At 44.1% G+C, this 27840-nt stretch overlaps 1 protein-coding gene, 1 long non-coding RNA gene and 2 pseudogenes across 16 annotated transcripts; 2 read left to right on the forward strand and 2 right to left on the reverse strand.

Moving 5' to 3' along the window:
* Positions 1-974: 974 nt before the first annotated feature.
* On the reverse strand, positions 975-9588 carry LOC125528325 (putative disease resistance protein At1g50180; annotated as a pseudogene). Its single transcript, XR_015610401.1, has 4 exons — positions 7814-9588; positions 7042-7695; positions 1292-1653; positions 975-1213 (listed from the first exon to the last, which is right to left on the reverse strand). The product of XR_015610401.1 is annotated as a putative disease resistance protein At1g50180 (transcript).
* Positions 1807-6989, forward strand: LOC125528326 (uncharacterized). Of its 14 annotated transcripts, none has more exons than XR_015610405.1 (10): positions 1807-2133; positions 2223-2344; positions 3003-3102; positions 3167-3379; positions 3614-3830; positions 3907-4574; positions 5055-5143; positions 5440-5708; positions 5783-5885; positions 6562-6989. It is a non-coding gene; the product is annotated as an uncharacterized LOC125528326 (long non-coding RNA). The 14 variants fall into 14 exon arrangements; XR_015610406.1 differs by having other exon boundaries at positions 3907-4473; XR_015610407.1 differs by having other exon boundaries at positions 3907-4094; positions 5031-5143.
* A 1947-nt stretch (positions 9589-11535) lies between the features above and the next one.
* Positions 11536-15615, reverse strand: LOC147962734 (uncharacterized; annotated as a pseudogene).
* A 4231-nt stretch (positions 15616-19846) lies between these two features.
* On the forward strand, positions 19847-20704 carry LOC147962735 (MEIOTIC F-BOX protein MOF-like). Its single transcript, XM_087534293.1, has one exon. It carries the CDS (start codon positions 19847-19849, stop codon positions 20702-20704), a length of 858 nt encoding a protein of 285 aa, XP_087390419.1.
* Positions 20705-27840: the final 7136 nt, after the last annotated feature.

Here is a 27840-nt window from a genome sequence, read left to right on the forward strand (position 1 = left end):
TACGAGAGATGAATCAGAGGGTACGTTGTATTCTCGGAAGCAGCTGCTATCTTCTGCTAGTTTGCATAATCAACTACAATGAAGCTAGCTCTTGCTTCCTGCAGATATTTTTACATCCATCTCCAGTTTGTAAGGTAAAACTAATCATACAAAGGAGATAACCCCAAGAAAAATCTGCAGCAGGGGCCATTAAAGCACAGCCATGGCATAGCTATTCTAGCAATAAGAGCTTGCATGACTTTAGGACCAAAAGTACTTAATCCCGTTGAAAACTACTCCCTGCGTCCGGAAATTTGTCTGACAAGTATTTCTGGATGGAGGGACTACATTCCTCAAGACCAACTATCAGTCTATCAGATACCTGTCACAACAATACACTTCTCAGAATTACTAACCTAAAAGGAAAGAGGTTCAGAAAAGAAAAATGAATTTCTTACTTAAAAACAATAGCAACGATAGTATTATGCAGTTTTAGCTTGCATAATACGAGAATAAGCCCATGTTACCTCAAAATCATGCCTATTCAGGCAAACGGTTTATAATGTTTTTGCGAATAAAATTGTTACCAACCCCTTTTCAGATATAAATGGTCGATGTTTTGAAGCATGCAGCTGCACATGAGTTCAATATATCATCATCCAAACATGAGAAGACACACATGAACATCTAACCAATTCACAAGGTAGTACTCCACAATCTTTGAAAAATAAACTTGATGCATCAGCAACCCTAGTATTCATCGATGCATATGCATTTCTTACAAGCAAGTAAAACATGGCTCTGTACAAGGAATAAGCTCCAATTTTTTGGACTGTACATTTTGCACTAGAAATTAACACCTGGAACTGACACTTTTGTACCCGGAAGGAAAAAAAGCAGTTAGACCTCTTGGAGGAGGAGGCGTTGCCGACCCTCCCTTGCAGAGCTAGGCTTAGAGTTTGGGGGAGTAGGCCAGCCTTGAGCTCGTCGAGCTCGTCGACCTTGGAACCGGGAACGAAGATCGGCGGCGGGCATCGGGCTCTCCTAGAGACCTAGACCAACTCAGCTCCATCTCATACACGGCCGACGGTACCGGAGGACGCCGAGGCAGCGAGATTGGCATCCGGAGGGCATAGCTGGACGGAGGATCAAGGAGACATTGGAGGAGAGAGAGATAGTCGCCCATGTCATGGAAGGTTCCATGTCATATAAGGTTCTTACTCAAAGTTTCCAGCTGCGCAAAAAATAAAGCACTCATAAGACAAGCACAAGCGCAGGTATAGAGAGCAATGAAAATGGAAGGTATGTATACCTTGCATCCTTTCTGCCGCAGCTCCTTTCGTGTGATGTCATCTTCAGAAATCTGAGGCATAAAGGTCAGCTTCAGGTGACCGAGGGACGGAAGGTGCAGCAACCCCACGGGGAGCTTGCTGATCTTGTCCCACAGCCAAAGTGTCAGGTGGGAGAGCTTTGGCATTGTCCCTTCCTCCATCCTCCACTCCTCGTTGGAAAAACTAACAAGTCGTAACTCTCGCAGCCGAGGGAACCCTTGGGAAGAGCAGCACATGGTCTGGCCTTTGTACCCACTCAACACCAACTCCACAAGACAGGGAAGCTTCTCCAGGATCGGCATCGGGTCTTGTTTTATGCCAATTGAACATATAAACCTTAGAACTGCTAGGCAGGACCGAGCCATCCACGTCGCCCTATAAACTCTCGTGCCACCGCCTGTTAATTCCATGCCCCTCTGAGGGCATTTTCGTCATTTCGCATACGGGTGTATAAAAGGCAGCCGCTCCGGTGGAGGTAACCTACCCTTCCGCCCATCCCGCACTCGCGCCGCGCCCCTCTCCTGTCTCTCCCGACCGCGCCCGCCTCTCCTGCCGCCGCCGCACCTCCTCCACCCGGCCAGCCGCTGCCACTCGCGCTCGTCTCCTCCAGCCAGCCTCCGCCCGCAACCTCCCCCCTCCTGTTTTCAGAAGGGAAGGGAAGGGAATAGAAGAGGAAGAGCGAGCGGGTCAGGTGACGGCCATGGCCATGGCGCTCGCAGATCCGTCGGCCCCGTCGTCGCCGCTGCGCTCGCAGGTTCCGACTCTTCTGAGCTACTGCTGCAAATGATATTTGGTCCCCATGGCTTCTACGAGGACCAGAAGCGTATGTCTATCATTAGAGCTTGGATAAGGGCAGGTGATGCAAGGGGTCTCGTCCTAAAATCATCTTTGTTGGTTTGGATGATTTTGCAGGTTTCTTTCAGCAGCCTCTCCTCTCGCCCAACGAAGGCGGAAGATGCAAGCGGCAGCTCCTCACCTAGCCGTATGGTGATGGATTCAACGGAGAAGAGGAAGCATGTTCCCTCCATTGCCTGGTTAGCTTTGCATCTCCACCATGTCTAAAGTTTGTGGCTTCTTCTGCTATCATTTTTGTTATGCCCTTAGCAAATTACTGTCCTACACATTCATGTTTGTCTTTGCCTATAAAAACCACATAATAATTTTATAGTTTTGTCTGGTCTTAGCTTTCTTTGTTTCAACCAATCTAAACTGTAGTCATAATAATATCACACTGCATTCAGAAATAGCAAGAGGAGATAAAGCTAGGTGCTGCAAATAGGCCGGTGGTGAACCCAATTTTTAGAGCTGACCCTTGCTTGAAAGTTGGATGTACTCCCTGTGTCTATAGATCAATAGAAGGAACACCTAAAGGCCCTAAGATCTCTACTGTTATCCATAATTTGTTTTCTGTCCGTCCAGGCGAATTGGCTCACCTCGCTATGGAATTAGGAGAAGTCAGTTACTTGATCTGACTGTTTAAAGTTCCACGGTTTTTCAATATATGTTAGCTCTGTTCAGAGATCTAAAAGACTATCAGGATACACAAATTCTGAATGCAGTATGAAAGTACGTGTTGTTCTATGTTCTTGGGCGCCTAATAAGCTTAGGAAAAACACTGCCAAGCTTGCGACAGAAAAAGATACAGATGCTCACAATTATTATCTTCTGGTGACCATTTTAGGCTTGTTTCAGGAAGTAAGTATGCAAGATAGCTTCAGGCAAAGTGTACAGAGGCTGCAGCTGAAGCCGGACTTTGAAGGTTGCAAGTTGGTGGATCATCAGTTATTATCAGGTTCAACCCCTTTGCCATGTAATACTGTGGCGACACTGTCTCTTATGTATAATTGTGCACGCAGGTTTCTGTTGGAACAATCACTGAAAACGATGATAGACTTTGTCTCACATGTGCCGCTCACTGATGAGAAGCACACTGAAGTGAGTGGTGCTAGAGAAGGAGTGTCCGAGAAAGTACACCAATGATGCCCTGCAAGGTGAGCAGAAGCTAAGGAGATGCTCCGTGTAGCCCCTAAGAAGCAAAAAGGGAGCAAAAGAACATGTCCGCTTCAAGGGTAAAATCCTCTGTAATCCCTAATTGTGCTTTTGTGAAAATATGTGGATCAGTTCGATGTTGGACACGATTAATTTACTAATTATTGTTTGTACCTGTAGAAGTAATTTTGGATTAGGCACATTGTGGTTTCCTAATAGGAACTAAAATTATGTCCAGAAAAAGAGGAGAACTAATTACAGCAGAACTTGCAGTTCCTTGTGTTTGATTCCTTATAGATGGACATTGGATACAGGAGTAGCCGCTGCTAGCAGATGTGCCATGAAGAAATTATAGTAGAAGGGCGATGCGAGCTACTGATTGTTGAATTAAAACTTGGATTGGATAACCAAAAGCATAATCAGAAAATTGGGTCAAACGCCTCTGCACCGGCATGGCGGCCGCCGTCGCGGCGCTGGTCATTTGCTCTGTCCTTCTCCCCCTCGCCTTCCTCCTCGGTCTTCACCGCAACGGTAAGCCACCTCCACCATTACCTGCTTCCCTCGTCTGACTTGCCCCGGCAGATCTGTGCTGATTCTGTGTTTGTAGGGCATGGATCAGAGGAACGCGCAGCCGTCATCATCAGCACCATGAGATTTCCCGCACCAAGTTTTGAGCTTTGTTTTCTTTCTCCTCAGCTTGCTGCATTTTTTGCTACCGCAGAGTTTGCGAATTTTCTGATGAATTTTTGTGTTGTATTTAGGAGGTAGGTCTCAGGAAGCACATGCATCTGGATGGTCAGATTCACACGCTTCTCACCTACTCATTTGTTCCATGAACAAGCCCTCGACTTAGGGCATCTAAAATTGCAGCTTTCTTGTGTGGCGATTAGTCTATATCATCCTTATTTGTTTACAAAGCCATGCAATTTAGTTATCTATTTATCTGTTACAATCAATTGGCTCATTTACCAATCTTCTCATGGCGCTTTATTCAATCATGTGTGCGTGCGTGTGCGCGTGCGCGCATGTGTGTGTGTAGGATGTTAATCGGTACCTTGGTTTTGAGTTTCAAAGTTGAAGCGATTATTATGCCCAATCCCAAATGAACATTATTGTTTCTCTGAACTTGATCTTCTCAAATGGACACGTCAGGTCATCTCTCCTTACTAAAGGGGTTAGTTGCATAAGCATACATGATTCTATGAGCAAATTATCTTCACTGATCTATTTTAGAGAGATGTCTGATTAGCTGCAGAAGCATACATGGTTCCGTAGGTAATTTGTTTACCCTGATCATCTTGCTATCCAGTTCTGTTGGTATGGTCTGAAACAGATTCACAAGTATTTATGATGATCGTTTGCATGGTGGGTCGTGCTAGCAATGTGCTTTGCGTATACATGATTCAAATATTTGTTAGGTGTTTTAGTTTACACATTTCTCCTGAAAATCTGTATATGTGTATGCAGTCATTTTTTAATTGGCTTAGTTTACACATTTCTCTTGAGAATCTTCATATCGAACTGTAATAGTATGTATAATATAGGTTCGTATTTTTCCATTACTTCTTGCCCAGGTCTTCTATTTCTGTACCATACTGTTCTCGTGTCATTCCCGTTAGTTCTTATAGGGCCTGCAGATCAGCTCAGTTTATATATATATATATATATATATATATATATATATATATGCTTTTACTCCTGAAGACAATTTAATGATGTTCATTCTTCCAGTTTACGAAAATCTCTGCCTTATAGGGCCGGTTCATATTGGCATGGAGGAGGCACAGAGGTTTATTTGGCTGGCCTTGAGGGGGAGACCAAAGCAAAACTTCAACATGTTCAAGGTGCATATACCCTGCTACTTGTGTTCGTCTCCCTACCTAACGTGGAGCACTATACATTTTGCTCAATAGTTAGTTACTTAGTTTACTGGAAATTGTGATAGTCAGAGCACATACATGCTTGATTGTACTTCAGTTAGTAGCTGTATCCAGTAGGAACTTATTTGTGAAAACTAGACCCGGAGAAAGAATGCAGCCCTGTTTTGTGCAGATAACTACTTTTGGTTACATACTGTTGGCAAATTTAGTAGGCTTATACAATAAGCTTCTTCATTGATTTGTTATTCCTAAACCTGTAGTTACGGAGATCCATGAGTTTCATAGAACATATAAACGCTGGTGGGCAACCCGCCGTGCTGGGGACCTTCGCGCGCGCACGATCACTGGCCGTTCGATTAGCTTCTTCGATCGTTTTTCACCCTCAATTTTTACTATTCACTTCTATCTTTTGTTACAACTTTGACTGCTTTACCGGGTGGCTGCCATTGGGTCCATAAAATCATTGGTCCACGCAGCAGCGGAGTGCTCATCAACTCGGTCTGTGACAAGCAGCAGCAGCAGCATCATGGTCTGTCCCCTCCCACCCTCTCTCGATTTCCTCTCTTCGCTTCCCTGACCACGTCTCATCTCTGTTGGGTCAAGGTTGGGTTGGAGCTACATCGGCCAGCCACCAGGACGACGCTGATAGCCAAAGAAAGCTCATTCCCCACCGCTGACAGCCAAAACCGCTCTTGTGCTCATCAAGGTCCCTTTCACCTCTGTAACCTCTGTGTTAAGTCTGTCTGGTTCTAGGCCGATTAAGGTTTTTTGTTTTGTTTTCGCTTCCACTCTGTTTGATTTAAGCGTGGTGGCCAGATCCTCTTCAGATGTCCAGTTGAGACACCTACCCATTTCTTCTCTTTTTTCTCTTGAGAGGAGAGGGGAGGATGCTCACTAGCGAAGTACTATACTACTACATTTCAAACCATAATAAAGTCCTTCAGTAAAAACAAAACAAGATTTTCAGCGTCGCAGTAGCAAAATTCCAGCATCCACTAGCCACACAAAAAGTATGTGTCCAGTGATAATATAACGAGAGAGGAATTCAAGGATTAGCTTATTATTAACCTATGTAGTGTATGCACTGGTAGTTGATGGAGTTTCAACCAACAAGCATGGAGCACCTTCTTCTTTCTATCTTGTCACTTACCTGATAACCTGATAATTTGGTAATTCTCTCTGTAATGTCATTCATATACCTGATAAAGCCAATTTCTTTGGGCCTCTCTGTCATTCATATGTTCAGTAATGCAATCTGAATTATTATGTAGAGGTTACTCCAGTCCTCACTATTCTTCTATTTGTCTCTGTTTAGTGTTTTACTTTTTTTATCAGCGGCATAATAGATAACCATATCTACATTTGTCTCTGTTTTCTGTCAGGTTAATCAATGTATAGGACTGCACTTTTGTGTGTCCTTTCCTTCAAGCTGTCATTCAATAGAAGAGAGGAGCGAGGCCTCGATCCAAACTCAGGAGGAGACGAGGAGCAACACCTATTTTTATTGTCCGTCAAGCGCTATTATACTTTGCGGTTCCAGCCACCTGATCACTAACCTGAACGAGTAAGTAGACCATTTTATATGATGGTCTTGCTTCCTTTTGTGATCATGTATCTATGTTAGATCCGGTGAAAAAAGGCGGCTTCCAAGCAGAGGATGCGGCAGTGTTGGCCACGTTTGGTTTTCATAAGCTAATAATGTATCCCTTCCTATCTACTTCCTACGTGTACCACATTGTAACTAAGCATCTATGTACCAGTAGTAAAGACTTGAGTGTCTGAATATTCTCACAATAGTTGTCTCCCTCTCGCCCTTTGCGCCATTGGCGCAACGAGTCATCTAGTAGCATATAGAACAAGACAGCGTAAGCTTTGTGGGAACTCAGTAGGCAGCTTGTCGAGCACATCAAATTGGCTGAGACTAATATCAACCAGGTGAGGCATGTTTGCAAATATGTTGAGCACCTCCGCTGGTATATTGGGGTGCATCGACAACGAGAAGGTTGTTAGTTGATTCATCTGGCCCAAGAAAATCACCATGTCATGACAGCGGAAAAAAGTGCCAGCAGTAAAATCTAACACACAGGTTTGGAGCTCTTTCCGATGTTGCCGCACACTGCTTGGTAGAGAAAACCCATCTCCAAGGTAAACATGCCTTAGACTAGGGATATCCCAGAGGGATTTTGTTACTTGTGAGTTCCCGTCTAGATCTATAGTCTGCAAGTAAAGGAGTTTTCCAATTGAAGAAGGGAGCCTCATACGCCCACATCTTCTCATCCTGAGCAATCTTAGGTGAATGCACCCACCAATTACACTGGAGATATCTTTTAGTATTGAGTTTTCAATGCAAAGAACTCTCAGGAATCTCAGCTTGGGAAGGGACGCTGATGAGAGTCCAAAGTCAAGAAGACTTCGGACATTAGGCATCACATGTAAAATATGATCACTCAAAGTTTGAAAATAAAAACGATAAGACATCAAGTTATCAGATGATGATGATGATGCACCAGCTTGTCCTGCAATTTTTTTTAGAGTGCACCATATGTCAGAAAGAAGCTAGCCACATATAAGTACATATAACAAAATAGATAAAGGGATCAATTAATACGAAAAGACCAGGAGACGAAACCTGACCTGTAGTTTTGTTGTCGATGGTATCAAGAAAACCATCTTGTCTTGCCTCTTCTATGCACCAGTCGTGTAAGATATCATGAATTCTTATTCTCTCTATCCATCCATGTGCCCTACTTCTGTCAACGACCTGCACCAAGCTTCTCTGAGCCAACTCGGTTACATAATTCCGTGCTGTTTCTTCTAGTATATGCTTTGGTGTATGTGGAACCAAGCTTTCTGCTATCCATAATTCAATCAGACACGACACAGATATTATGTAGTCCTCGGGATAAGCAGCGAGATAGAGAAAACAAGCTCTTAAATAATGATTTGGCAGGTCCTCGTAACTGCGAGCCAATAGGTCTCGCATCATCTGTCCGTTCTTGGTTGATGGCCAATCCGAGAGTATATTGGACCATGTTTCTGCATTTAGATTTTTCGATAGGTAACCCCCCAAAACTGCAAGTGCAAGTGGCAATCCATCACATTTCTTTGCAAGCTTTCTCCCAAGTTTTTCAAACTCGTCCACATCACGTATGGCAGGCCTTTTATATGATGGTAAAGCTTTGCAACTAAATAGTTCCCAACTATTCTCTTCATCTAACTTCCTCAAATGATGAACATAGGTTGGCATTTGGACATGATTTGCAGCATCTCCCTTCCGGGTGGTTAATAGTACTCTACTACCATTAGATGCATCTGGAAAAGCTTTAACCCTTTTATTTATCTGGTCCCATGTGTCGGTTTCCCACACATCATCAAGAACTAACAAGTATCTTTTTTGCAATAGAAAATCATGGATCTCCTTTCCCACCTCATACTCATTCATCTTAGCAACTGACTCATCTCCACCCCCCATTATTTGTTTCATAATATCCTTTAGTAAATCAATGCCCTTGAATTTTTGAGATACAGTGACCCAAGAAGCTGCCTCAAAGTGTTGTTTGACAGTAGATGAAGTTTATACTTTTCTAGCGAGTGTTGTTTTTCCCGCCCCACCCATGGCAACTATGGAGACAACACTAAGAGTTATGTTCTCTTTTTTGTCAACTAACTTGCCAACTATTTCTTTGTACTCATCCCCAAAACAACAAGGTCAATATCTTCAAAGTTTTGGTGCATAGTACCATAATCTTGTGGACACTCATCCTCAATATGAACCTTTTCTACATCACTAGTATCCAAATTGATTTTCAAACGGTTTGCACTATCAAATATCTCACTGATCTTCCTTCTTACACGCTGTATTTCAGCACCAATTGTGTGAAGGGTAATCAGGTCACTTGGCAAGCGAGCATACCTCGAGATGGCACCCATGAAGCCCTTCTTGAGCCTGTTTCTCTTCTCCATGTAGTCGGCCGCTTCAATGGCATTCTCGGCCTCATATGCCGCATCCCTGATCTGGCTGACCCAGGTACCCACAAGCTCATCTCCTGATCTCCTTTTGGCGTCGGCGGATTTAAGGTAGCTCTTTAGCCGCCTCAGCTCATCCTTCAAGAATCCCACTTCAAGGATGACGCCGCATAGGAATGTGGTCTCCTGGACCGCAAGGGTGCTCACGTTGCCAAGCACGGAGCCAATGGCCGACTCGGCCATTAGTTTCTCCAGGCTCTTTGCCCTCAGAGATGGAATGCTTGAAAATAGATGAGTGGGTGGAAGAAATTAAGCAGGTGTTGCTGGCCAGGAACGATTTGATGGCGTCTGGTATTGTATTTCTTGTTGCTTTGAGCTTGGTTGTATATATAGCAGAGCAGATTCAGCTCAGTTCATGTATACATGATGATGTAAATAAGGGAAAGAATATGGTGTGCTTCCGGGGAGGGCTAGAGGTTCTTTACCTTTGCTGTGACATGAAGGCAAGGTATTAGTAAGATGCATGGAAAGCAAAGAAGCTCCTCCACACCTTTGCTTGAGTCGCAGTTTTAGCATCATTCGATCCCATCTGCATCCAGCCCTGGCAGTTGCTTGTCCTATGAACTTTTTTGCTTCCCAAGGTGTCATCTGTTGGGTGCCATGGCCTTCTCGTAGTGGGCCTCATGGTCTCGTGACACACACAGTGACAGCGACGCAGATTGGGCCCACAAATAATTGGCGCAACCCTTCTCCTCGCTTGATCTCGCATTCCTGGATTGCTGACGCGAGGGTCGATGGCGTGCAGGATTTGCTCGTCAGCCTGAAGATGTTGGAACCACTAGTCTCTACTTCTTTGTTGATTTGGTTTGTGTACCGTTATAAATACGTCATAGGGGAATCACTGCGCTCTGAATTTATGCTCCCAGGGGGACAAGATTTGAATCAAAAATATGAATTCATAGAAGAGGACAGTTTTGCTGATCCAGAAATACTTTTATACAAAAATACTATTGCAAATCTTACCTCATCTGCATCAGTGCATGGATGTTGTAGCATTTTCTCCTTCTGAATATTGGCCTTTAATGTTTTTTTTGCAGGCATATTGGCCTTTAATTTGCTCAGTATCTTCCGGCACATGCATGGTGCAGTAATCTCTTTTCGGAACATCATGCTTATGCTTGTGCTTTCTAGGTGTTGTTTTGCTGGAACGTTTCAAGGAACGACCGAAAGAAACCTCACTTGATGCAACCGTTCATGATAGACTTGCACTATAAGGGGATCCTGATGGGGATATTACCATCAGCAGTAGCGTTTCCGTCGTGTCCAGGTGGCATTTTCTCACAGCATACATACGCTGCATTGTGTTCAAATTAAACACATATACAACTTGATTTCAATTTTTGTTGAAACCAACTTGATTTCAAAATGTTCTCCACCCTGTCCTCCTCATCGTACTTTATCTTATAAAAGAAGTCTGGATCATCTTTTTGTTGATCTTTGAAGTAGGCAACTGTCTCAATCATATCTCCTTCTTTGGTGGCATCTTTGTTTAACATTGTCTTCAGGTTTGTAATGTGCTTAGTACCATAGGGGACGATCAGCTCTGTGCCATAGAAGTCTGACATAATATGCATCATACGCCCTGAAAAGTAGTATATAAAAAATCATTTTCATAAAGTAACAGATTTTTATGCATGGCACTGAGAAGTAGTTTATATGCAGCAATTCAGACACACAAAAACATGTGAAAATGCGCAAGCAAGCCCAGGACATGGTTTGAGCAAGTACTAACTTATGATCAAGCAAGTAGTACAACTAGACTAATATATGTGCACACACAAACCATTTTGATTGTTCAGGGAAAGTCTTACTTGTATTTTTTCCACACAACCTAATACATGAAAAGTGTGCAACAAGTGCAGGCAAGTTGAGGACATGTTTTGAGCAACTGCTAACACCTGGGCAAGCAACTAGCACAACAAGACTAATTAGTTCCTACTAACATATCATTTTAGCGTCAAGGGGAAATGAGTGCTTACAAGCATAGGCAAGTTGTGCCCTTCACTTTGAGCAAGTACTAATAGTAAACCTCCAACTTTGCTCAGCAAAACTAATCTAGTTTAGGACCATGTTTTCGAGCAACTACCAAACTCATGGTCAAGCAAATTGCTCAACAAAACTAACCTAATCAACCCCCAGCAGTAACAAAGGAAACATCAAAAAACAGTAAAGGAGCAGAGAATTGAATCACTTAACACGTTTTAGGGCACGAGCCAAATACCACGCTTAAAAAGACCAGCAGGCAAGCATAAAATTGGTGTTCAGCAACTTAGACAAGAAACACAGGCAAGCTAGTGATCATTTTTTCACCTGTTGTTAAATTGTAGTTGTCAAGATGTGTTAGGAATGCCCTTTCTTCTGGAGGTATCCCTTGGTGCGATCGCAAGTACTTCTTCAAAGATGGCTTGTCTACTAACTTATGGTTATGCTCACCAACATAGTACACCACCTCCCAACGACCATCTACTAGTTTCACCACCATCTTGGCCTTGCAACCAGTTTGAATTATTTTATCTCGCTTTCGTTTCTTGCTTTTCTTTTTAACTTACTTTCATCATCAAGAAAGACAATATCATCATCTTCGTCAACATGTTTTGCCTGATCAATAATTTTGTCTAGGACAGGGGGCTTTTCTGCACCTCCATCGTCCTCTGTAGGTTTTCGAAACTTGTTGCAAACAAATTGCTGCTTTACCAACATACGAGTGTCACCAGTTCTCCTTGTTGTATTCATTTTGATGGAAAACCCAAGCTGCAGAGCATACGCATTGTAGTGCTCCTTTGCACCTTCCAAAGTGTCAAACCGCATCCCCACGTAAGGTTCCTTGGACTGTGACCATGCCTCGTCATCGTTCTCACCAACCAAGCCTGCCAAACTGTTTCCAACAGTCCCACCTATTCCACCTACGGTGTTAGTGTCAACAAGCGTGTGTTCATCCGCCTCTGTTGCTGCCGCTGGATGTGTAGTTGCTTCGACTGTTGCACCCATATCTGTAGGCATAGTTTGCCCCACATGTGTCGAAGCATTGTGTGCAGTGACAGGGTTGGGAGATTTAGCCACAAACTCAGCATTGTCAGCTCCACCAAGTTGGATGCTCTGTTCTGTGCAATATAAAGGATCAAGTATATTCATGTCATGAACAAAGGCAAACTCTGGCATATTTTCCTCTGGTACTTCATTTAGGTCAATCATATTTCCAAACCTGCATTTTTTAACACCATGAAAAGATATCTGAGAAGAGGCAAGCAGTTAATACTTTTTTAAAAATGGGGACAAGCACTGTATAATCTTTTGCATGAAAGTTTTGTGCTACAACATTTTTGTCTAATCTTTTTTTAATCATTGGCAGACATCAAATCACCAGGTTGAAGCAAACAGATGAAGCACAAGTCATCGGTTGCATTGGGCAACTTCTTATTCAAAGAGTGTATTCATCATGCAAATATCAGCAAATATCATGAAGAATGCAATGGGATACTTCTACTTTAGTTGAAAGTAATCTAGGAATAGGAGCAGCATCACTACTTTAGTTGAGTGACATGGTCTGTCATGTTCACTAGTATCACTTTTATTACTGTATCTTATGGCAAGATTTACCTCCTACTAGGACCTGTTTTTAAATTTTGTGTGTGTTTTTGCTCTTTTTTTCTTACTTCATAATGCTGGAGCATAGCACAGATTTGTCCCAGATTTTTTGTTCTTGCATATCTTTTATTATACCAGGATGCACATTCCATTTTCCAATGGAGAATAATGGTTGGAGCTCCACCCATCCTCCCGATTAACATCCAGCAATGAAGCATTTCTGCTCCACACAGAACCTTCTATAGGTAAGTTGACTTATGTATGTAGCATCATTATTTTTTCATGATCAAATATCTTCGTAAGGTCCAAATGTCTTTTATAAGTTTTTGCTTGTCTGTTATCATGCATTTTGCCCCATGATAGTATGGAAGTTGCCATATTTTTTGTGTGCAAGTAGATGAAGTAACTCTTCATCCTGTTCATGTAGCACCACCATTTTTTATATGAATTGTTTTGCATTTTTGCCAAAAACTTTTCATGTAAATTGCTATGCTTTTTTGTTCAAGTACATAAAGTTTTCTTTTAAAAATGTAGCAACTAGCAAATCTGAAGGTTTTCAACAGTCAAATTTTGTTTTTTTTCTCATACACATTTTTTTTATGTTCATACAAGCAGGTACACCACAGACATCATATCTCCAAGAACATTCAATAAACAAGTTACATGGAATCTACCACATTGAGCAAAGGAGGTGAGAAAACTGATCTACAATTAAAACATCAAAGCATCATACATTTTATAAGCAACTTAGGTTACTAAAGTAGTGATGCTGCAACCACATTTAGGAGTTTTTGCATCTTAGGTTACTTTCAAGTTTTTGTTCATACAATTATTGTTTTTCTCTTGAAATCAACACCCATCTGCTTAAAACCATCTTTTTTTGCTTATGCCTAGCTTTTTATGATATGCACTTTGGCTGTTCCACAGACATGCTAACAAAACTGCACACCTTATTAGTTCAACAGTACCAAGTTTTTACACATGACTTGCCTTCCTATTGTGTTGCAGTTGCCTAAACAATGCATATAAGTTGCCACTTATAAGTTGCTAACAAAAACTGCACAACTTATTAGTTCAACAGTACCAAGTTTTTACACATGACTTGCCTGCCAATTGTGTTGCAGTTGCCTGAACAATGCATATAAGTTGCCACTTTTTTAATACAAACCTTTTTGCAGGCTAAAAGCATGTAGTGATTAAGAGCATCTCAAATGTAGTAGTTAGATTGCATTATGTATGTCAACACCATCATTTTCTCACGATGAATAACTTGGATTTCCAAGGTTCTAAGACTTGCTTGCCTGTCACTTGTGCATTTGCCCAAAATAGCATGAAAGTTGTTTGTTTTGTTTACATCAAGTAGACGAAGCATCTAGTGATTAAGAGAACCTGAAGAACAGCAGATTAGATGGCTTTTTTTACAGAGGTGTTTATATGTTCTTGTACACAGAGGGACTTATATGTAGTGGCAGACAATTTGGCTTTTCCGAATACTGATGAGAAACAGCAAAATCAAGCGAAAGGAGGTCAGAGATCTGACCTCTAAAATTGCAGCCCTGCCCTTTTTCTCTTGTTTTTCCCTTCTCAGATCAGAAAAGATTTAAGAGGAGAAGCAACTAATCAAAACAGCCGTGCAGGTCATCTCAAGGTTTTCTTGCCGCCATTACAAAGGATCTGAAGGTCTAATGGATCTTGTTGGAGCGTGGGCAAGAAATCTGTGCCTTACTTGGGGGAGAAGAAGATGGTTGGGTGGGGTAGGTAATGGAGCTGGAAGCAACCGGCGGGTGCAAGGTACGGGGGAGGAAGAGCACGTGATGAGGGGACCAATAGATATCGCGTGGAGGGGGGTTGGTTGGGTCGGGACGAAGGAACAGGTGGCTGGTGGCCGGTGGGCTATGGGCCTTACCTTTTATGTACTAGGGGGGGACAGGAAATTACCTTATTTGGCTGGGCCGCCAGGAAACGCTAGGGAGCAGCCGGCTGCTCCCTAGACGCGCAAAGTGTAATTTTATTTTGCTAGGAAGGTCTTAAGTTCTGAACAGATTAGCTGAGAGTGCAGGCATTTAAGTTTTTTAAAATGATAATTGGTAAATTGAACAGATTGATTATTAGGATTTGTTCCAAGTAGCAGTTAATATTTTTTTGGTAGAACTGATGCAAAATAAAGAGGACCTTAGACACTGCATCCTTTTTTTGGGGACATGCAGAAGAAGATTGTTGCTCCTTTTTCATCTGACATGCAACAATTGAGACTTTGATAGTCAGGAGAAGGCGTTATCGTCACAAACAAGGTGTGATATCTTCTATTACGCGAATTTGTGATTTAACCATGAATTTTAATATGTTTTGAAAGATCTTCTTGATATGTGCACTTGAAGTATTATATATGCGTATGTTAGTTGAATTTGTGGTGTATTTTCTTTTTGTCAATTGGACCACCCTGTCATAAAATCCTGGCTACGCCACTGGACACGCCTGGGGACGTCCGCAGAAAGTGACTGATTAGTTCTGAATTAATCTCTTCCACAACCAGATACCTTAATTAGAAACTTCAAATCCATACTATTACATGCAACATAAAACCTAGCGGAGCTCATCGGACTCCGCCGTAGCCATGTCCGGCGGCCGGCTGCGCCACTCGAATTATTGCTCTGGTCGCCGTCTAGGTAGAGTAGGACATGGAACACACACCGTCTCATCGAATTCAAGGCGCCACTGTCTTCCATGCCCTACTATTCCTGATCGGAGTCCAGAACCTTCACGGTGCCGTTGGATGTGAGATGGATGATGGATCCATCTTGTGAGGAGCCGGCGACGTTCACCATGACGCGGTTGGGGACGGATATATATGGGTCAGGTGGGCCAGCGTAGGCCTGGTCTGACGTGGCGGACGCGCCCGGTCATTCCCGGTCCACCTCATATTTGTTCTATATTTAGGTTAGACTAGAAAAATGGCCCGTGCGTTGCTATGGGATAAAAAAGATGTTAAAAGCTACACCGTGCCTTGGTTTCAGAGAATTGGCTCACACGCCTTTTAATCCCACACGGAGGTAGTATTTGAGTTAATTGATCAAACTGCTATGGTAGTAAACATGCCCGTGGTTGGAATGACAGAAAAAAATTTGACACGTCTTCATTTTTTTTAGAATTGTATGTGCACCAACATTTCGGTTCTAGTTTCCGCACAAGTCATATTTTGTTATTTGCTTTGCCCGTTATTTATTGTTAGGCCGGAAGTAATTCAATATTCAATGTTATCCAAGGGCGCTACCAATTATCATTGCATGCACATCAGAATGTAAACCCGGTATTTTTCCTTCCTCCTTGTTGTGGAGTGCAGCCGGCCAAACCAAAGCAGAATGGACAGACGTGTATCTTGCTGGCACCGATCTGATTCTAATAATCCTCCCCTGCTCCTTTATGTGCTTCGTTTGGTCAGCGTGGTCGACGCGTGTGAAGTCTGGTGGCTTCGTGTGACATCCCGAGCAGTGCTTAGCGACACATGCACACACTGTCTGGTGTGCTTAAACGTGGTCTATTTTTATCCTTAGTAAAAGCCTGAATCTCCATCTCGTTTTCAGTCGCCCGAGCGACGAGAGCGTTCGAAGGAGCTCGAAGCAGAGTCGGTGGACCCAGTCGCCCCCCAACCCCCCGCCGGGATCTGTAGCAGCAGTAGAGCAGCAGGACGTCGCCGGTGAGTCAGCTCCTCCGCGGTTCTCCTTCTCCTTCTACCCTCGGTCTCCTCTCTCTCATCACCCTCTCTTTTCGCTCTCGAACAGGACGCAGCAGCTCCAGCACAACAATGGCGCCGCTCACCCTTGCAGCGGCGTCGTGTGTCCTTCCAGTGCTCCCCCTTGCGGCCTCCCCGGACTTGGTCTTCGCTTGGTGTTGGCGGACAGTCGAGCAGGAGCATCTCCCGCACTTGCCTCCCCCGGACGCGCGCAGCCGGCGGCTCCCTCGGGTCCAGCAGCGGTCGCCTCGCGAGCAGTAGCTCGGACGCACGCACTGCCTCCCCGTCAGCCCGGGACGCCGCCCGATCGGGAGGCACCGGTGGACCGGTGAGGCGACCAGCAGCACGCCCCAGCGGCAACACCGGGCAGCAGTAGCATCACGCCCAGACAGGGGGGCACGGCAGGTGCGGCGCGGCGCGGCTACAGTTCAGGGGCGGCAGCAGTTCTCGGCCGCATCCATGCGCGGCGCCGTGGCGTGCTCCTACTCGCGCGGCTGGTCCATGGCCGTTGGCGCATGGCAGGGCAAGGGCGGCGGCGGCAGTTCTAGGCCGCATCCATGGCCAACGACGCGCGGCAGGGCGGCGTGTTCCTACTTGGCACGGCCGATGCGGGCGAGGGAAGAGAGGAATCGGGAGAGGTGCTCACCGGCGGCGCAACTCGTCTCCTCGGTGGCCAAGGGGATCGCCGGACACGGTCTGCAATCTATCCAAATTAGGCACGGTCTCGCGCGTCCACCGTCGGCGGCATGGCTTGACAGGGAATGAGGCGTACTTGGTGGCCGCGCACACAGGGCCGGCCCTGAGGGGGGGCAGAGGGGGCGGCCGCCCCGGGGCCCCATTCCACGTATGCAGGCATGCATGTGGCCGGTAGGCCAGGGCCCAATTTTCTGCTGCACGTACGTACGATGCCGGCTGATCGCGTAGTCAAAGGCCCGGCGCTAGCCCTGGAGCAATATGCGGTCGTGCTCTGATCTTTTTTCGCTCGTTTGCCTACAAAGATCTTCCTTCATCGAGGCCTATCGATCAGCCGACTATACGCGACGAAAGCGGCAACTAGCAGCGTACAACGCGGAGGCACAAGATCTTGAGACGGTCAGCCGGTAGATCGCTGCTGTAGACTGTAGTGCTCTACCTCGACGCCTCCTTCTGTGATCTGATCGCTGCTCTAGTGCTCTGCCGCGGCGCCTCCTTCGTTGATCTGATCGCTGCGCTAGTGCTCCGCTTGGACCTGCTTCGATCCAATCAGGTGATCAACCGATCGCGTTGACCACTCGTTGTCTTGCCGTCCGGAAATTTTGTAGGTATACTATACCATGAATCAGTAATTCATTTTCTATGTGTCTACTGCTATTAAGTAATTTAATTCTCACTGATTTAGTACAAAGTTGGATCATCTATTTTGAAACGGGGGAAGTAGCTATTGTGCAATTATTTTTTTCACCTCTTTAGAAAGACTTCTGGATGAGTTGATAGAATCATAGAGGGGAGCCATGGACAATTTTTTCAATAATAACACTGAGGCTTTGACGAAATCTGATGAATTGAGGAAAATAGCTATGGATGGCCAAACTAATGGGAGTAGGACGAAGATGTTAACGGAAGTGTCCCTGAGAATACAGGTCGCATCGGATGCACATGCACGGTCAGCTAATAAGGTTTTAAGGTAATTTTGCATCATAAGTGACTTTGTACCAAGAATGTTTTTCAAGATAATATGCATAAACAATTTGATATAAATATTGCTGTTAGATTCATTTAAATGTCTTTTGGTATTGTTATGACAATTGTTATTGTTACTCCCTCCATTTCAATGAAGGGGCGCATGCTTCTCAAAATTTAACTTTAACCATAAATTAGATTAATATAATATATATTTTTGTAACTTAAAAACTATACCGTTGAGAACCTCTTTTCGATACAAATTCAAAGGTATAATTGTTATCACATATAACCCATGTTTGATTGGTCTAAATTATGATTAAAGTTGTTTTTGGGATGCGTGGGCACCTTATTTATAGAAATGAAGGGAGTATAATGTTAATATCAAGGGCCCCAAATTTCAGTTTCGCCCTGTGCCCCCAAAATCTCAGGACCGGCCCTGCGCGCACACGGGGCAGGTCGCCATGGTGGGTTCGCACGTACCGCACAGGGATAGCCGCCGGCAACGGAGCAGCAGAATGACAGAACACAGGCGTCCCACCGCGACTTCACTGGTGGGCTGCAGCTGGTCTAGTTTGGCGTGGAGGCCGGCAGCGACGACCTCGTGGCTCTTGGCGACGCCTAGCCATGCTGGGCTTACTGCCAGAGCCTCTCCACCAGTTCGCCGTTGCGGTAGCACCCGCACTCCAGTTCAGCCAATACAGCTTGAAGCCGCCCCTCCGTAGCGTGCTCCACAGCAGCCAACACCGCCCTCGCGTGCCGCCGGCGTGCCGCGACGCCTCGCCCCAAGAGAGCATGCAGGCCGCCTTATCATCCTCCGCTGCGACGCCTCGGTCCGCCCCTCCCTTCAACGCCCGCTGCGACGCCTCGGTACGCCGCGCTCTACAACGCCAGCCGCGATACCTCGCCCCATTCCTGGGCTCGGGCGGCTCTGACGTCCGCCGCGACGCATCCCCAGCCTTGGCTTCTGCGGCGTCGACGCCGGCGGCAAGCGGCGGGGGGTGCACGGCAGTTCAATGGAGGCAGGGTGTTTTTTGTAATCAAACGTAACGTTATCCACACTTTAAGTAGTACTGCGGGTTTATTTCTCAGAAATAGAGGGACTTTTTTGCAAAAAAGCATGATGTACGACCAGAAGCAATCGCTGGTTTATTAGTAGGTAAATATATAAAAAGGGTACTGGTCAGCTGGCGTTTGAGGCCGGTTTAAGGTGTCCGTCTTGATCAACTCTTTTTTGATTGGTAAGTTATCGGGCTGTCCACCCGGGCGTTTGAGAGGAGTTTGTGGCGCCCAGCTGGCTGTAGATGCTCTAACGACCGACATGGTTGAATCATTCCCCATCATTCCGTAGCATGGCATTTGAGATTTTGTGACGGTTAGATCGATCGTTGCAAGGATAAAAAGTTACGTTTTGAAGGGGAACGTAACGAAACTGAAGAGCTGAGAATATTACTCCACGTGGCTAATCATGTGTCAGATGGTTAGGTGGCCTAAACTAAATCGCTGTCATACGAATCGGTGAAGCGTACATTATGGCGTCCAAATCGCAGTACATCTTCTCCTTTCGCCCTAGCCCTAGCTAGGGTTTACATCGTCGGCATACGGCTTCGCCCGCAGGCTGCGAGAAATCCAACGAGATCCCGGCCGGAGAAGAGATGGATCCATCGATGGAGCCCTCCAGCAAGCTGATTCATGCCGCCATAGACCCTCTCGAAAATCAATCAATGGATCTACACAGTAAGCGGATCCGCGGCGCCGCCCAAGATGACCGGCTAAGCGACATGCCCGACTGTCTCCTGCAGAGCATCCTCTCCTTCCTCGAGTCCCGGCAGGCGGTCCGATCAAGCGTGCTCTCACGGAGGTGGAGGAACATCTGGCGCTCCGTACCGTGCCTCGACATCGACTTCACATTGTTCCGCCGTCAAGCCCGCTGTCGAAGCCGAAAGTGCTGCGTAACTGATTACGGACGGATGAAGGTATGTGCCAAGGAGTGGCGGCCGTTCGAGGAGTTCAGCGACAAGCTCTTGCTGCTTCACAGCGCCCCATCATTGGACAGGCTCCGGATACATGTCCTGGACGTAAACTATGATGACAGGCAGGCGTGCTCCAGATGGATCAGCAGGGGCGTCCAGCGCAGCCCCACGGTGATCGACATTCACATGGACTCAAGTTGGGGTTGGGGAAAATGGTTCCTCCCCGATCTGGGATCCAGTTCATATCGCCTAACAACGCTGCTCCTTCATGGTGTACAATTGGACGATAGCTTTGCAGAGCAGCTCCGTGGCGGGTACCTTGTTCTTGAGCATCTGAGTCTCGTTAAGTGCTTCTATCGCATTGGCGACATTGCGTCCGGAAGCCTAACACACCTCACAATTGATGACTGTGTAGGCCATCACGGGTTTTCTGATGGAATTGTGGTCGCTGCTCCAAGGCTAACGTTTTTGCATACTTCTTTGTCAACTAGCATCACCTTCCTTCGTCAAGACATCACTATGTGTGACATCATGGTACCAGACAAAGGCTAGCTTTTTGGACAACTTATATAGGATATTTAACATACAGCATCTAGAATTGTTTGGTTTCAACATGATGGTAAGTCTCTCATTCTATTTATTTTTCACGGCCCACCATGCCATTCCACTAGTTGATTTGTGTTCATGTCGTTGCTCAACTAGTTCTATATATGTTGCTTCATTTCTTCACATATTGCCTTGATTTATCTCACACCTAGGTTAATTTTCCGTTAATGTTGTGTTCTAGCAAGGTACTGCTGCATTACAAAAAATATATACATATACTTATTTAATCAGAAAAAAATCTTATCATGTTAAGGGTAGTAATTTGCTCGATCTATTATTGTCTTTTATTGAATGATATTACATCACCATAAACATCCATCAAAATTTAAAGTATATTTATTTCTTAATATAATCTTTTTGTTTGCATCGTTCGATAAAAATGAGACAAATAATGTGACATTGGATATTTCAAATTACCCCATTAGGAAGTTCTGTTTGTGAGTATTAATAGTAGTATATTATTTTTCTGTTTCAGGTAAACCTACTACAGATTTCAGATAAACTCCCACAGTTCAATAATGTGAGAACTTTATTAATCAACCGATGCGATCTCAAAACGAACGTAAATATTAAAACACTGGATCACTTTCTCCAAAGCATGCCGAGCTTAGAAACGCTTACTCTGCAGAACTGTGAGGTATTTCAACCATATTTGCATTTAATGCAATATTTCATCACTTAATTGCCTTTCTAGACATCCTCTTATATGGTTTTATACTACCTAAAGTTCACAGATCGCTCGAAGAGGAGGACATCAAGGGCCAAGTGGCGAAATGTTGCTATCAAAAGCCAGAATCTTATGTCTTTCAAGTGTGATAATTTGGAGGTGATTGAAATCAAGCATAGCAAAGATGACGATACCGATGAGTTGTTTGAGCTCCTAACGGGCCTTTGGCGGAACCTAGGCAGGACCAACATCAAACTCACCAAAGTTTAAAGAACTTGACACATTCATAATAGCTACTAGTTGTGAACTTAAAGTTTCTGTTACAATTTCTCGTCATGTGTATCATTACATGTTAATTACTCGGTTGGACAAGCATCAACATTGTGCTGAGTACACGTTACGTATTTTTAAAAGATTGTCGTAATTGATCGTAGAAAAACAAATCTACTCTAGTTATGATCTCTTCTGATGTTGGGATGCCACTTATTGTGAGAAGGCTTTTCTTGTGCTTTTCATCGCTACCTAGCCACAGAAGTGCTTGATTTTGGCTTTCTGTGCTTCTGTCAATCTGAACCTGAACCATAGCCTCCCGGGTTGCTCTCGAGTGACTTCGGAGGCGCCACCACTGCCATCAAAAAAATATCTACCCCCGTCGTGCCATTCACCTCGTCACTGCTGGAAGAGGCCATCTGATGCCAGGCGGCAGCTGCGGGGTCTCTCCCCGCTTCTTCTTCCGCCCTGGCGGTCTTTGTCCATCTCCATCCACGCGTATGCCTGTCTTGGCTTTGAACTATCTGATATTCCCCATCATTATTAGCACGATGGTAATTACAGCTAAAGATGCCATGATCTACGTATCCGGTGGTGCCGACAACAGTGGATCCTTGAGATGTGCTTCCACAAAGCTGCACAAGTAGATTGGCCCATGACCATGAGTGGTAGTTCTAGTAGGCGCAGAAGTGCACATCTTCGGCCAATCAAGACCCTCCGATAAAGCCGGCAAAAGTCCTTGTACTCCAACCAACGAAGAACTCGCCGTCCTCAGTGCATGCGCCGTTGGCCGTCATGGGCAACCATTTTGTGTTTATGCATGGCTACCGCATGAGGACAACGTTGATCTATAGGGTGCATCTAGTGCTGACCTGTTTTAGCCCTGCCCGATGGCCGCTGAGGACCTAGTAGGACCCACCTTGCAGCACACTACACTGGTCATGGGTTAACATCCATTGAGCCATGACATCCCTGACGTGGACCAGATTGGAAGCAAACATGATATTAGGTGCCACAGGTAAAATCTGACCACTCAAAGTTTGAATACTAAAACGATAATATATCAAGTTATCAGATGATGACGATGCACCAGCTTGTATTGCAAATATTTTTAGAGTGCACCACATGTTAGAAAGAAGCTATCCACATATAAAGGGCATGTAGTAAAATAGAAAATAGAATCAATTAATAGGAAGAGACCACCAGGAGAAGCCTGTCCTGCAGTTTAATTGATAGCATCAAGAAAACCATCATGTCTTGGTTCTTCTATCCACCAGTCACGTAAGATATTGTGAATCATTATTCTCTCTATCCATCCATGTGTCGTACTTCTGCCAACAACTTGTACCAAGCTTCTTTAAGCCAATTCGGTTACATAATTATGTGTTGTTTCTTCTAGTATATGCTTTGGTGTATGTGGAATGAAGCTTTCTTCTATCAATAATTCAATGAGACCTGGCACATATATTACAGAATCTTCGGGAAAAGCAGCAAGATATAGTAAAGAAGCTCTTAAATAATGATTTGGCAGGTCCTTGTAACTGTGAGCCAGTATGTCTTGCATCATCTGTCCATTCTTGGTTGATGGCCAATCAGAGTATATATCAGACCATGTTTGTGTATTTAGAATTTTTTTTCTAGATGACCCCTCAAAACAGCAAGTGCAAGTGTAAATCCATCACATTTCTTTGTTTTTTTGTAAGCTTTCTCCCAAGTTTTTCAAACTCGTCCACATCACATATGATGGACCTTCTGTATGATGGTAAACTTTGCTACTAAAATGTTCCCAACTTTTCTCTTCATCTATCTTCTTCAAATGATGAACATAGGTTGGCTTGTGGACATGATTTGCAACATCTTCCCTCTGCGTGGTTAATAATAAATACTCTACCACCATTCGCTGCATCTACAAAAGCTTTAACCTTTTTATTTATTTGGTCACATGTGTCGGTTTCCCACACATCATCAAGAACTACCAAGTATATTTTTTCCAATAGAAAATCGTGGATCTCCTTTCCCACCTCATACTCATCTTCTATTCCTAAATAGCTACAAGCCACCACATATCTGTCCTAGCCATGCAACCATGCCACATAAGCAAATTATACATTTAAATCATATATTCCTCCCTCCGTCTGGAAATACTTGTCGAAGAAATGGATAAAAATGAATGTATCTAGAACTGAAATGCGTCTAGATGCATTCATTTCTCCGACAAGTATTTGTGGACGGAGGGAGTGCTATTTATTGAATTACTCTATGCATGCAATGCTGCCACATCATAAATTCGTGCATGTTAAGTAATTTTTTGCATTAGAGTTTGTATTGATAATATCTGTTGGGCGATTGGAGCATATCTATATAGTTCACCCTTCAATTTTTCTGTTAGATATGCCATTCTTTTAACTGCAATTCAATTTCTTTATAGGCTTCATATTTATTTTATTTTTTAGATTATATTTTCTTTTCAAGTTTGATACTTTTCTAGCAACTTTTTACGCGTTTCTTCTAGCAAGATTCCGCATCAATTGGCCGGACATCTTCTAGTTCATCCTAGCAATTGACTCATCTCTCCCCCCCAATTATTTGTTTCATAATATCCTTTAGCTAGTAGAACAGTGCCCTTGAATGTTTGAGATACAATGACCGAATATGCTTCCTCAGAGTATTGCCCTCATATATACCTCATGTAGTCACACGTAAAGACGACATGTCGTCTCGTGCTTGTAATACTCCTTTATTATAGTGATTGCGCTTTCGTATGTCCGCAGTTTTCTTCCGCAAGGGTTTTCACTTAAAAATCTGTCTTTCGTGTCTCGTTTATTCTTATTTTATCTAACAAGTGATATAGAGAGGCAAGTTCGTATATACGAGATTAGATTCGAGTTCGAGAGAAGTTGAGGTCTGCTACGCCGCCGCCGTCCCGAAAGGTCCCGGAGACCGACAGGAGATGGAGTGGTCCGGGATTCATCAATTTGTGGTGTTCCGCCGCGCTGTCACGTCAATCTGGAGGAGATCATTCTGCTAGCCGCAGTTGCTGCTGTTCCAGGCGTGAACCAAAGTCAACATCCACCAGGGCTACAAGTTACGAGGAGATCAAGCTCCGTTTGTCCGCTCGTTCCACGGAGATTCCTCACGTGAAGAAAACTAGTACTACGAGGTGCAAATATGATTTCATCTACTAGTACTCCTATTCGTGTCGCGTGAACTCGTGAAGGCTACAATATACCTTTTCTTCTTGAATTGCTACAGCTACCTGAAGCCATATCAGGTGTTGTTCATCCTATTCTATTCGAGCCGTAAATTAATTATGTCTAGAATTTTTTTACTTCTGACTTGTACTACTTTGTGCACTGATTTTATCGACTCATGGTCTCCATGAAGTACGATCTTCCGCTACTGGATCGTGACACAAGGTTTACCCTCTGACAAGTCAAGATGCAGGCATTGTTGGCACAATCCAATTATGATGATGCACTGGATAGTTTTTCAAAGAATAGAATTCAGGACTGGACTGATGAGGAGAAAAGAAAGGACCATCAAGCATTGTCACAAATTCAACTCCATTTGCATAATAATATTTTGCAGGAAGTATTGAGCGAGAAAACTGCCGCCGCTCTATGGTTAAAGCTGGAAGGGATTTGCGTAACAAAAGATCTCACCCGCAAGATGCATCTGAAGCAAAAATATTCCTGCACAGGTAACCCGAGGGAGGTAATGTTTTGAATCATAATACATAATTTAAGGAGATTATATCTGATCTTACTGCAATGGATGTTAAGTATGACGAGCAAGATACAATTTTAATGTTACTTTATTCACTGCTAAGTTTTTTATTCACTGCTAAGTTCTTATACCAATTTTAAAGACACCATATTATACAGTCGTGACATTCTCACACTTCATGAAGTTTATGAAGCTTTAAACTCTAAGGAGAATATGAAACTAATTGTGCCTCATGATGGATCAAAGTTTATCCCAAGCCAAGGGATTATCTGTTCTTGGCAGGACAAAGAAGAAGAACTCAAGTAGTGGAAACACAGGCAAAAGTAAAAAACGGCTACAGATCACAATCCAGACACAAGAAACAGTATTGCAGATATTACAAAAGAGACGAGCATGACATCTCATAATGTTTCAAGTTACAGAAAAAAGGAAAAGAGGAATGGTACATACAAACCTAAAGGTAACAAACAAGGTGAAAATTCTGGTAATGTTGCTCTTGATGATAGTTCCGATGATGCCCTTGTTGTTATTGCTGGATGTGCTGAGACCAATGATGACTGGGTACTTGACACTGCATGTAGTTTTCATATGTGTCAACATAGAGATTGGTTTACTACTTTTGATTGTACTACTACAGCTAGTTCCGTCTTGGGTTTTGATAATTCACCCTGCAAGATTGAAGGCATAGGTTCGGTTTGAATCAAGATGCTTGATGGCACAATCAGAACTTACATAGATGTTCGGTATATTCTGAAGATGAAGAAAAATCCCATCTCTGTTAGTACCCTTGATGCAAAGGGGTACAACTATTCAGGTGGAGACAACGTTGTGAATGTCACCAAAGGTTCCCTGATTGTGATGAAAGGTGACTTAAGTTCAACCAATGGTCTTTATTACCATCGATGCTCTACCGTTTCAGATAATGCTACTCTGGTTATTTTAAAGAATTTTGATTTTGATGCTGCTAACCTTTGGCATATGCATCTTGGACATACGAGTGAACTTGGTTTGGCAGAGTTTAATAAGAGAGGTCTTCTTGATGGATACAAAACTAGAAAAATGAAATTTTGTGAGCATTGTATATTTGGCAAGCACAAGAGGGTGAAGTTCAACACTTAGGTTCATAAAAATGAAGTTATTCTTGATTATGTGCATTTTGATTCATGGGGACCATCTCGCCGAAAGTCACTAGCTGGTGCTAGTTACATGTTGACTATTATTGTTGATTACTCAAGAAAAGTATGGCCTTATTTTTGAATCATAAATATCAAGCCTTTTCATAATTTAAGGACTGGAAGATTACGATTGATAGGCGAACTAAAAAGAAGGTAATATATTTCGCATTGATAATTGTATAGAATTCTGTTCTAAGCAATTTGAGAATTATTGCAAGTCTCAAAGCATTGGAAGACATTACACCATTCCTTATACTCCTCAACAAAATGGTGTTGCTGAGCATATGAACAAGACCACTGAGGGAGTCCTGGATTAGGGGGTGTTCGGGTAGCCGGACTCCTGGACTATGAAGATACAAGATTGAAGACTTCGTCCCGTGTCCGGATGGGACTTTCCTTGGCGTGGAAGGCAAGCTTGGCGATGCGGATATTCAAGATCTCCTACCATTGTAACTGACTTTATGTAACCCTAACCCTATCCGGTGTCTATATAAACCGGAGGGTTGTAGTTCGTAGGCAATCAACTCCTTACACAACAATCATACCATAGGCTAGCTTCTAGGGTTTTAGCCTCCTTGATCTCGTGGTAGATCTACTCTTGTACTACCCATATCATCAATATTAATCAAGCAGGAGTAGGGTATTACCTCCATCGAGAGGGCCCGAACCTGGGTAAAAAACATTGTGTCCCTTGTCTCCTGTTACCATCTGGCCTAGACGCACAGTTCGGGAACCCCTACCCGAGATCTGCCGGTTTTGACACCGACATTGGTGCTTTCATTGAGAGTTCCTCTATGTCGTCGCCTTTAGGCCCGATGGCTCCTTTGATCATCAACAACGATACGGTCCAGGGTGAGACTTTTCTCCCCGGACAGATCTTCATCTTCGGCGGCTTCGCTCTGCGGGCCAATTCGCTCGGACACCTTGAGCAGATCGAAATCTACGCCCCTGGCCATCAGGTCAGGTTTGGAAGCCTAAACTACACGGCTGACATCCACGGGGACTTGATCTTCGACGGATTCGAGCCACAGCCAAGCGCGCCGCACTGTCTCGATGGGCATGATATAGCTCTGCCGCCGAACAGCGCCTTGGAGGCCGCACACGCATCGGTTTCGACCATTGATTCGGAGCCTACTGCGCCGATCGAGGATCAGCGGTTGGACGCTGCCTCAGGGGCTGCGATCTCAGAGGCGATCGAGCCGACCTCCAGCCCCGCACTCTGCACGACCCGTGACTTCGAGGAT

Source organism: Triticum urartu, chromosome 7A (genome assembly GCF_056163025.1).
Source record: "Triticum urartu cultivar PI428250 chromosome 7A, HENAU_Tu73, whole genome shotgun sequence".
Taxonomy (NCBI): Eukaryota; Viridiplantae; Streptophyta; class Magnoliopsida; order Poales; family Poaceae; genus Triticum; species Triticum urartu.

What these genes read in the sequence shown, in the direction of transcription:
- LOC147962735 (XM_087534293.1), top strand. Translation starts at nt 19,847, where the DNA reads ATGGAGCCCTCCAGCAAGCTGATTCATGCCGCCATAGACCCTCTCGAA.